The 12,686-nt window shown below is 35.1% G+C and overlaps 1 protein-coding gene across 1 annotated transcript in view; it reads left to right on the forward strand.

Annotated features, from left to right (window-relative positions):
- The window catches only part of LOC149794750 (equilibrative nucleoside transporter 1-like), a 98,291-nt gene that overhangs the window by 56,886 nt on the left and 28,719 nt on the right, over positions 1–12,686 (forward strand). Inside the window, exon 12 of the mRNA XM_089964377.1 lies at positions 7,884–7,986. Within this exon, the coding sequence (XP_089820503.1) occupies positions 7,884–7,986 (103 nt within the window). The remainder of the gene's footprint in view (positions 1–7,883; positions 7,987–12,686) is intronic.

A 12,686-nucleotide genomic window follows, 5' to 3' on the forward strand; every position in this document is an offset into this window, starting at 1 on the left:
CTATATTTAGGTCTATACTTGTCGATTTTAATGATTGATTTTTTTTTTTTGCATTTCATTCTTTGTTGCTTTCTCTGTCATTTTTGTGAAGAGTTAAAGCAATACAATTCTGAAAACACAATAAGACATGTGGTAATTATTTGCTTTTTTGTGTCCATAATTCGTTTCATCTTTTATTAAATGGTGGTTTTCCTGTATATTAGTTTCACATCGAGGTGTTTCCAACATTTTTTAATTATCGAGACAGACATGTCTGACAGATAGGCATCAAAGAATAATTTAAATTTTTGCCTTGTGCTTACTCTTCAAATGTATTGAAGATGAATACCATTTTGTCTGCCAGTCATATTCTGTTTTGAGAGGAAACTGCTAAAGTAAATTGTATTAATGTATATACTTGCTTGTAAGTCAAGTCAACTGCAAACTGCACAGAACCAGATCTGCTGTTGCATCATGTACCAGCAAATCTTGATTTGTACAGTTCTTTACGAGTAATCATTAGAATAAACAACATAGACCCAGATCTGAAGACACATTATGCTAAGGCAGATCAGGATATTTGTTGTTTGCAATTTATGTCCACTTATAAGTGCTTATATATGTTATGTAAATCCTTTAACATGTGAATTCAGAACTTTGATGTCTGGTTGGGATTTCTCTTGTCACAAGATTTTTATTCCATTCTTTTGAATTAAGAATATATATTACTAGACCATGCCACACCTCTATCTGCGTAGGTTCAAGTCTCGGATTCGGCCAATGTGGTATGTGAGAAAGCTTGCCAGTAGCTTCTCGAGGGTCAGTGGTTCTTTTCGGTGTTTTCCCGGATTCTTCCTCCATCATTAATACTGGCCGCCATGTATAGCCTATCGTGTGCTGAAAAATGGTGTTAAACCCTACAACAACAACAACAACAACAACAACTAGACCATGCCAGTGCATCCCACAGGATCCACTTTCCAAGTAAAAGCGGAAACCACTAAGTTTGTAATTAATGATTCAACATGTTTTAGTTTTCAATCAAGCCTGCAGACTATGACAGTTAATACAAGACTTTCTCACCTTAGTGATTCAGTAAACTGCTTGTTATAATGTAAATTGTGTCCATTTGGTACTCTGTTCATACATGCCTACCCTCCTGGTCCTTATTTGTTCAGTTTCATGATCAGTGTTCTGGATATAGGGATTTCCTTTGCACATTCTGGAAAAGCAACATGGAAATTGAAAACTAAAAAAGACCTGCATTTTTTAGAAAAAAGGTCACTGCACTTCTGATTTCTACATTGCTTCCAGAACACGCAGTGATTTTCAATTCATCAAACCAGAATACTGTGGTGTAATGGATTGTGGGTATTCCTAAAATTTGTGAGGTGTGAAGGAACTCGAATATGGCAGTCATTATATTCTGCTAAGCTACAGTTGCTTCAATTTCAGAACTAATTTTATTCATTATGTTCAGACATTAAACCATAATCTTAAATGAAGTTAATGGGAATAAAGGACACTGAACTTACGTAACTGATGATACGTAATTGTCAGGTTCCCTGCTTCATATGCTACCACATGTTGCAGTTTGCTATACAAAGCATACCATAGTGGAGGGTCAGGGAAGCAGACTAATCATTTGGATTTCCTCAGAAGTGATCCCTACTGTTCTGTATTGCATAACATATTTGATCACATCAGAAGAGTTCCGAGTACTTATCACGGAAATTAAGTGATTCAGATGTAGAAATAAGAGGTTGAAAGATAGTAATGGTCTATCCAAGAAACCTGTTGCGTAAAGGGCTCGGACATTCAGGAAGGAGTGCAACAAGAAGTGGTCATTCATTAAGCCAGGGTAAAGGGTGTTAACTTCGCTTTATGAAATTTGTTGCCCTGTTTTCTCAATAAAATCTGGTGGCAATGATGACTGTCGACGTCATGTAGTCTCGGAGAAGCATGTGAGAAAAAACTGCTTTATGGTAATAATGAAAAAAAGGACATCCAAAAATTACTGGATTTTTTTAAGGCAGGGAATGTTGAAAATGGAATGGGTTTAGAAGTGATTAGGGCTGAAGTGACATTAATTGAGTTAATAACAGAACTGAATTTGTTGTTGTCGTCATTGGATATGTTTACAAAAGCATTTAAGACGATGTTTAAATCTTTTGAGGATGCTCAGCAGTTTCAGTGCTTGAGAAGCATGGGAATAGTGATTCTCAAAGAAATTGTTGCTAAACATCACTTGCCTTGGCAGAGAGGTTGAAAGCTAGGCCTTTCTCTGTATCAACAGATGGCAGCAATGACAATGGCAACAGTAAACTATTTCCTTTAGTTATAAGAACAGGTTATCTTGATTCTCTGATAACATGTATCATACATTATCTTTATTAGAACTAGGAAACGTGACTAATAAATGAAGTTTTTTTTTCTCCGTATGAAATAAGCAAATTACACCCAAAAATATAACAATTTAGAGAAATCGGTCTCTCCCTTTCTCTCCCTTTTAAACAGTAAACCTCTCTCTATCTCTCTCTTAAACAGTAAACCATACCCATATTAATTGACACCACCTCCACTCCATGGTGGTCATCAGATATGACTCTGCAAGAAAGTGTAGTAGTTGTGCAGAGCTGTTATCCATAAGATAACACATAAAATCTGTCAGGAGGTGCAAAGAGATGGTGGAGGGTAGGTCTTAATTATATCCACCCCCATCATGATGCAGTGCCACAGGTTTGAAAAATTGTGTGAGCTGTACTGTATCACCACATAGGCAGCTAGCTTATAAGTAGACAGGAGGAGGATACAACTTGAAGGTAGTTTTTATTAAAGCATAGCTGATTAATCGGCTATGCTCATAGTTGGGCCGATTATTGGAACAGTCGGTATAATCGGTATCGGCAGAAATAATTGGTGCCGATGTAAACAAATTTCTAAAATATAAAGTTAATCATAACATTCATCTTGACATGGCTTGAATTTTAAATCAGAATTAAATAGTGGAAATTAAGGAATAAACAATTTGGGGGTTAATTGAAAGACACTATATTCTTAAAAGTAAATACTTTTTAACACGCTTGCTGTAAACTACCGCTGATTGTCTGCTCACAATAAATTATTAATACCATGCATGCATTCATCCCAATCATGGCAGCCAATGAGGCCTCGTGTGGCTGTTGAATTTCCAGCATACACATTACAGGGATGGTCCTGGATTTTAAAAAGTTGTCACAAAAAAAATCGACAATCTCAATATTTTGTTGCCAATTTTCAAAAAATGTCGCCAGAATAAGTAGTGAAATTTTTTATAAGACTATTAATGTAATAGGCAGTGAAAATTGAAAAAGATGGGATAGTTATTTATTGACAACAAGCATTACAACCATAATATTACGAAATAAATCATTACATGACCGTAAAGCACTACTTCCATGGTCTTTGCATTGCGCATCACCGTTCATGCATAGGTCTAAGTGTTGTCACCTGAAATAAATGCATTATCAAATGTAAAATATCTACTTTCCTAAAGTCTCTCGTTTTTTAATAGAAACATCAGGTATTAAGCAAATCTATATTATGTATATTATTTTCCAAATAATAGTTTTGTAAGAAACTTTATTTAGATAATGACATTTTAATACTAAAACCCTATGATTGTACTTTGCAATGTAAGATAAGTGACGTATAATGCGACCGTCAGTTGCACACATTCAGGAATTAAATGCCCCACCCACCCACCAACCCTTTTATGGCTAGCTTCACAAAGTACATCTCCGTCAACCAGGAGTTAAGAAATTTATTTTTGCAGCACTTTACATGATTTGCTTGTTAGTAAATTGCTTCCTAAATCCCAGGAATGATCACTGAATGCTGTAGATTTTTTCTCGACAAGCAAATTATGATCTCCATTCCCACCAATGAAACTTACCGAGTCAGCTTGACCTGGCATTACTGTACCGTATATATAAGCATTGATTACCATCATTAAATTAAAAGAAGGAATGAAGAAACATATCACAGAGCATATGTGCCAAAAAAAACTAATTTGGAATAAATATGTTAATTAGTAAAGAGTTTTATTTGCATATATGAGTTAACAATAAGAAATAAGGTGGGATATAAAATGTGGGAATTAGTTATCACATGTATGGTAGCTTGAGACCACATTTGAACTGTTAACATAAATCTGCACCCATTTTAGGCATGTTTAGTTATAAAAAAAATAGGACATGGTTACCGTATTTACCGTATATGTTGGGACACCGTATTTGTTGGGACACCATAAATTAATTTTAAAATTAATTTTTTTGTGCACTGTATGTTCTGGGACACATTGTTTTTTTTAATCGTAAGTTGTGGGACACAATTTAAATCATTCAAAAATTACATGTCGGAAATTGCACTCCAACTGAAATTTTATTTTAAAAAATATAAAACTGTACACTTGACATAAAACTCTTCAGTCCACTGCAGCAGCATCTCATCAACACAACCCTTCTCCTGCACACGTATGATCTATTCTTTTGGTACATGAATATATTTTTAGCTTTCTCATACCGTGAAAAAATGTTAGAGACAACACACCACCTGAAGCGGAAACTGCAAGGACAAAAGTCAGATGTGTTCAAATCTGCACTAGTCTTGTTAATTCTCACACTTTTGATGCCCATCTTATAGTCAGTCCATCCAGGAATGCGATCAAAATACACTAGAGTTTTATCCATGTTAATGATCATATTGTCGGCGAAATGATCTATTCATCACGTGATTTTATTTTGCTCCAAATCTTCTGGATGATGCTGGGTCATCGATGTTCGCACACGAAACATTATATTGTAAACTTTAAAAACTGTTCCATTGTTTCACTTTATTTTAAAAAATGTCGTGAATACTGGTGAAAAGAAACCAAAGTAGCTTCCATATCTCGGCCATCTTTGTTTATTCAAATCTAAAATATAAAAAATCGGCACACGTAAAAAATCCCAAGTTGGCTTCTGAGGTCAGCTTGCTTTGCAATAAAATAACCTTTATATTGATATCCTTTAAAACATTTCGGCTTCTGAGTCCAAAGTCGGCTTCCGACGTCGGCTTGCTTTGTGATAAAAATAACCTTTGTCTTTGATGTCCTGTCGGTAAGTTCAAAGAAGTTTACTGTTGGTTGCCAGCTGTGTTTATTTACCACCAGGGCTTCTATGTGCTTGGCATATTTTGTAGTAATTATTACAAAGGTGCACTGATGTCTGCGGATAAATAGTAATGATACTTTTGTAACCTGCGCCGGCAAAAGGATTGTTACTTGCACTCAAGTGAATGTTTTTTAAATAATGATTTTATTTGCGAGATACTGTCATACAGTAGACCTGGATATAAATTATTCTTGGCTATTTTGAACCTAACACCGTGCCATGCGTGAATGGCAGTTGTCTTCAATATATCGGTTGATTATTTCCCTCTCGTTTGCGAATTCATCGACATCTGTGCACAAAGCACTATATTGCGTCAAAATTTGTTCCATTGTTTCAATTTATTTTCAAAATTCCCGTGAATATAATTGAAAAAGAACCCAAGTTTGCTTCCATATCTCGGCCGTCTTTGTATATTAAACAAACAAACAAACAAACAAAAATCAGTTCACTTCACAAAATCCAGTCAGCTTCCTATGTCGGCTTGCTTTGCAATAAAATAACCTTTGTATTGATATCCTTTACCAAAAAAAAAAAGTAACCAAAGTTGGCTTCTGAGATTGGCTTGCTTTGTAATAAAAATCACCTTTTGTCTTTGATGTCTTGTCGGTAGGTTCAAAGAAGGAGTTAACTGATTGCTGCCAGTCATGTTTATTCACCACCAGGGCTTCTATGTTCTATGTGTTTGGCATCTGTGGTTACAATTAATACAAAGGATCATTGACGTCTGCGGGTAAATAGTAAGGATGATTTTGTAACCCAAGCTGGTGAAAAGATTGTCAGTTACACTTAAGTAAATGTGTTTTCAAATGATCATTTTTATTTGCGACATACTGTCATAGAGTAGACCTGGATATAATTCAATCTTGATTATTTTGCACCCAACACCGTGTCATGCGTGAATGGCGTCTTCAAGATATCGGTTGACTATTTCCCTCTTGTTTGCGATTTTGTTGGCTCCAGTTTTCAGTCAGATAACATGTTCAAACTTTGGAGCACAACCACACACAACTGCTTCTCAACGTTCATGTGAACAACGTGGTGTGTGGTATTGGACATAATTGATACACGCTACAGTATGGAATCCTACGCTTACTGATTTCAAGGAAATATTTTATTCTTAAATGCTCATGTTGAAAAAAGGAATAAATGATAACAACACAAGGTTAGTTTCTTTCTTTTTATTATCAATTCAACGTTTTATTTATCTTTTTTATTGCAACATGCAGTGGGGTGGGGGGGAAGCACAAATGCAATACAATTTTATTTTGTTTCTTAAGTCTTGGGACATATGACCAAAGTGAAAAAATGTTTCACCATAAGTTCTGGGACAGGAAAAAAAATAATTATTTTATCATGTCCCAACATATGCGGTAAATATGGTACTTGTCAATCAAATGCTAGTTCTTTCACTAACTGTAGAACAGATGGTTTCTTGAAATAATCGATCTCATAATCGGTATGGGCAATTTTAATAATCGGTTATACACTGTATCGGCAAAAATTGACAACGGTACAGCTTTAGCTTTTTCCTGGGGGTCATCTCCATATAATAGGGTAAATTACTGATGTGCACTTCTTGTCAAACTAAGCTGCTTAGTTGCTTTTTTGCCTACTATTTTTAGTCGAGATTATCTAGATGGTCCAAAATGAAAATGGTACTTTCTTCCAATATCACCACTACCACAACCATTTTTGATAAAGTCTATTGTCATTGCTTAGAAATGGATTGAGCACTAAGCAGTTAAAAATGAAGAAATGGTTTATCTTGGATTAATGGAAATTCCTTTTTAGCAATTAGAACATCAGTCCCATCAAGGGACTCATCATTCTAGAGAAACAATTTCTGTCTTGCAATATATTATCAGCACTGACTATGCAGATTCATGCAAGAGTGCATTTCCAGTTTACAAAAATTTCTTACAATAAATTACCATTTACATTAAACCCATCAATATCGCCACATGTCAACATAATTGAAAGAGTTATTGCCCTGCCTTGGATGTGCAACACCTGGCAGTCAGGCAGAAGGGAGATAACTTGTGTGTGTGATTAGGATTTTTAATGTAGCTTTAACAATTTTTCAGTCATATCGCTACGATGTCTGCAGTGTGGCAGTTTATAGTGATATCTAGCACTGGGGCATCATGCTGCAGACATGTAGCAGGATGTCCCACCCAGTCACATTATCCTGACACCAGGCCAACCAGTCCTCACACTAACCTCTTAATGCTGAGCACCTAGCGAGGCAGCTGTTAGTACCATTTTTGTATGTTTTTGGTATAACTCGGCCGGGGTTTGAACCTGCTTCCGAGGTGGATGCTCTAACCACTAGGCCACTGGAGCGGTAAAGAGATAACTTGTCATGGCTAATGATGTTTTCTCGAAAGGCACATATTGGTTTAATTTTCTAACTGTAATTGTTACTTTCTAGAAGAATAGAAATACTAGAAGTGTAAGGAAAGAAAATAACAGTTGGGAGATATCATTATCATTACCATGCAATGACGAATTTCAACAGCTGCAGAAACTTTCCATTCTCGCACCGATTGTTAGTACAGAGGTATTTGAGCATGAAGAGCCAGTGGATTGAAAAAGTTGCTTTTCTTGGGCAGGTGTTCCCCATATAGAAGTTGAAGTGAAATAAATGCCAGAGGTTATGAAAATTACCTTTAAAGTGGCTGTCTATTAAAACAGGCTTTCTTTCCTTTTCAGATCTGGGTTCAGGCACTGTGTGTCTTCTTTGTGTTCTTCGTGACCTTGTCCATCTTCCCGGCCATCCAGAGTGGAGTTGTGCAGATGGAGATTGCCATGGCTCGTAATATAAATATTTTTTCAATCCCCCAGTCACTTTTAAATTGTTTGCTTAACATGTTCCTACATAGTGAAATAAATTCAGCACTATCCTAAATAAAACCTGAACACATCAAGTTTCTGTTTAGTACTTGCAACTGCAGTATACATGTCCATGCAACTCATTTTTACCGTAGACCTTACTGATTTTAATCAGCATGGAATGCTTACTGATTTTAATCAGACACTACAGAATTTCTAGATGCTTACTGATTTTAAACGAACTCTACAAGGCATGAGATGCTTACTGATTTTAAACAGACTATAAAGCATGAGATGCTTACTGATTTTAATCAGACACTACAAAGCACAGGATGCTTACTGATTTTAATCAGACAATACAAAGCACAGGATGCTTACTGATTTTAATCAGACAATACAAAGCACAGGATGCTTACTGATTTTAAACAGACTATAAAACATGGGATGCTGCATTCCATAACCAACAGCTCAGACTTGAAGAACAACAGTCACATGAAGAAATGGCAGCCTGTGACACCTGAGCAGCTAAAACTCTTTTTCACATTGATTGTAGCAATGGGTTTGGTACATAAATCTGATCCCGATTCCTATTGGGCTACTGATGATGTGATATCAGCCCCATACTTTAGCAAAACAATGAGTAGGGATAGATTTCTAGCTATTTAAAGTAATTTACACCTGGCAGACGAAAACAATCAAGGTGACCCTTTACACAAGATCTGCCCAATGATTGAAAAAAATGAAGTATTTGCTGTGGTTTATTCACCAGATATGAACCTCAGTTTGATGATATTAGAATAAATAACAAGTGAAAAATTTTCATGTACATTTATTACTGACTCTGGGGGTCTAAACTTACCTCTGACATTCATGGAGTGGATGTTTACAAAACTGTTACCTTTTCTTTACCTGTGATTTTCACAATTTAGATATGACATTGTGACAGATATTACATGTACATGGTTTGAACTACTAAAGAATATAATATTTCTTAGATATATTTGAACTTTTCCATTAAAAAACAAACAAAAATACAGATGAAATATAATTGTAACTTTTAATGGCTTTAAACAGGTATTCAAGTTATTTTCTATTAGGAACTGGAGATGGATCAGAGTTTGTAAATTCCAATTATGTCCTTTTTATTTTGAACTTTTCATGTAATTATAAGCTTGTCACAAATATTGTCACCAGGTTCACTTTGATTATTGCAGTAATGGTCACTCATTCGACTCTCAGTCTATTGAATTTACTAAGCTTTGAGTTCATTTATGTTAATATTTACTTAGTCTGAATAAAAAGCGGGATTTTGTTTCAAAACTTTGGATAAATTCCAAAATGAAGATAATTGCAGGACATTTAAAAAATGCATACTCTCTAATTATCAAAACCTCTTTCCATGTTGGCAGTAAAAGTCACAGGTAAAGTTGATCAAAAGTTAATATCATAAACTCTCTCTCTCTCTGATTTTTGCATAGATTAAAAATCATTTTATTATTTTTTAAAAACATATTTTTTAACAAAAAAGAAAGCTAGTAGTGTAATATATCTTTTTAAACATCATAGCTTTATGCGTATTAGAACAGACCTAAAATATGTCTCCAATTGGCCGACTATTTATCGTTGCTGACCCTAGCACTTTTTATCTCCATGATATAAAAAAAAATCACATTAAATGTATTTAACCTTTTTTATGAAAAAAAAACACTGACCTGCCTACCCTAATTTGAAAACGTGCAATCAGAAACACATTATTTTGTTTGGCCTTATACGCACTTTATTAAAAGATTAATGGGGGAAATAAAAATCTTATGGTGTATTTTGTATACTGCTATAAACCAGTATTGGTTGGAAATATCACAACTAGACTTTGTTTACATTTCTCAGTCTGTATTACAAGTCCAAAATTTGTTTTTCCACAGACAACAAAAAAGCTTCCTTCAGAAGTTAATGCTTCTTCTGAAACATAAGTGCTAAAAAAAAATAGAAGCTCAACACCTGGCTGCTGTTACCTACTTCTTTTTGATTCACATCATTTGAGTCCTTGTATTACAGGATGTAATCCCAGCTTAAGTAGCTTCATTAAAAAGAAGCCCTTTATGTTTTCATAGCAACTCCAATGATGTGCGTGAATTCTGATGTAAGTAATTTAACTTCTACTCCAGGTGCAGCTGGAAGTGGGAGTGTGGTAAGATTTAGTGTTCAGTTAGAAAAAAATTTTAAAAAATTGTAGCTATGAATTAGGACCATTACAACTTGTTTTTGCATTTAAATGCTTAGTCCCCACTAAAGAAAAAAATAAAATATTAAATATAGTTTGCTTTATATAAAGCTAGAAACTGTTTTACTCAATAATATCAGAATTTATGCATTTTCTGTCTCTTCAGTTTTCTTTCTTCAATTTTCACAAGCTGATGTCTTCATAGTTTTGTAGTGTTAGGTTTTGTGACAGTAAGAAAGATTTTCATTCAACTGTAAAGGTTTATATTGAAACATTAAAGTGTGACATTGGCCAGTAGCTGCTAGGAACTGTCCTAATTTAAGTAATTTAGGACTTTATACTGTTTGCGGGGCCCCGAGTGGCAGAGTGGTCTAAAGCGCTCTCCGTCACGGATCACTGCCATCTCACCTCTGTCTGCGTGGGTTCAAGTCTCGGGCTCGGCAAATGTGGATATGTGAGAAAGCTTGCCAGTAGCTTCTCGTGGGTCGGTGGTTCTTTCCAGGGTTTTCCCGGGTTCTTCCTCCACCATTAATACTGGCCGCCATGTATAGCCTATCTTGTGCTGAAAATGGCGTTAAACCCTATAACAACAATAACAACAACATATACTGTTTGCTTTATCAGGCCAAACAAAAAAAAAGTGTTTCCAGTCAGCCAACCATCTCTATTTTTCATTGCCAACCCTAGCAGTTTTTTCCCTCCTTGGTAAAATAAAATTTAAAAAAATCACATTAAATATGTTTTTTACCCCCCCCCCCCAGCATATGGCATGCAACAAATGCACTTGTTATGATTTTTAGAAAGGAATGGGGAATATTACACTTTTTTTCTAAATTTAAGTTAAATTCACTCCTCACCCAGTGCCTGGTGGTACATGTAGATTTTTTTTACAAAGTGATGACAGGTAAAAATAATATTTTTATTGAAATCATTTTGTTCATTACTGAATGGTCACTGATAGAGCACAACTGTCAATGCACCATACACAATTGCACACATTTAAAGAAATTGACATACTCTCTTTTGAACAATTCCGAGTTTACGGGTAAAGGTAGTAGAATAAATAGCAAATCTCATGTATCTCTTTGATACCACATTATTTTTGTGGAATAAACTTTGGAAAGAATTAATGACGTGTCATGTTCTTGATCATACATGTACAGTAGTACAGTGTTTATAATCTCTTTTTGAGTTGGATCTTGGAGTTAGTATGAAATAAAATGGAAACTTACAAATAATTGTTAACCACAAAACAAAGCACTTTTATCAAGTATCAGTTATCAAGAAAGAAAATCGAAGTTACCGCTTGATGCAGAACAGTTAGTATATTTGTACATCTGTATATGTTAACATGTATGTGTACACGTCGACAATCAACAGAGATGTATGTTGTAGCTAGGAAAAGTCACCGATGTATGCTCTTTAATGGACATGGGTGGGAAGATATCCAAGAAAAGTACATTTCTGCATTACACACATTCTTCTGTTTATATATCCCCAGCTAGGCCACTAATAAATTTCACAAGAAATGTTACCATTGTATAAGTAGAGACCTATATGGAATTGGCACATGTCATGAATAGGTTTAAAATTTCTAGATTTCTACCATCATTTTGTTTAGTGTGTAAACTTGCAGCTTAAATACAATAGAATCATAAAACCCACTATGGCTACAATAAAATATCTGACAGACCTGCACTAGATTGAGTGTATTTCCTGTATACTTGGGGAAAATCCACCAGACTGAGTGGACATCCACTACTTGTTGTTGGCACTTAATCTCTTGCCCCAATATTCACACTGACCAGATTGAGTAGCCAATCATAATCCATGATAAATGTAATGTGGACACAACAGTCAAGAAAGCACAGTTTTCTCAGTTATAATTGAGGATCTTTTCTGAACCCGTTTCAATGGCCATGTGCTGTGTCTTTGCTTTAGATGATTTGACATTGTACCACTCCTATCAACTTGGTTAACTCCAGCTGCATTTCACCTGCCTATTTTTGCCGCAGAAATATTTCCATACTTAATATCGCATCTTTTGTTTTGTCAGGCATTTTGATGTGACCAGTATTCCAGAATTGTTAGTCATCATAAGTCATGTTTTGTATGTTGCATTTGAATATTTATAAATGTTTACATGATAAACAATAAACATCATTTACATGTCTTAACATAGCAGCTATAATGATCTTCAGATCATTGATTTTACATGTAGTCCAGTATTCAGGAATGCAACCAAGGTGATTAGTTACTGAGAATTGTGTCAGTTTTTTGTAAGTTGGTGTAGGGGAGATAATTTTGTTAGTAACTCATTTAATGGACTGGGTAAGGATCCTGATTCCACTGAAAAAATCACTGTTCATTGAGTCATTAAGATTCACTTTCATGGACTGGGGAAGGATCCTGTTTCCACTGATGAATCACTGTTCATTGAGTCATTAAGATTGCAGCAGTGA

Source organism: Sinohyriopsis cumingii, chromosome 7, assembly GCF_028554795.1.
Source record: "Sinohyriopsis cumingii isolate HCF-2022 chromosome 7, ASM2855479v2, whole genome shotgun sequence".
In the NCBI taxonomy this organism is placed as follows: domain Eukaryota; kingdom Metazoa; phylum Mollusca; class Bivalvia; order Unionida; family Unionidae; genus Sinohyriopsis; species Sinohyriopsis cumingii.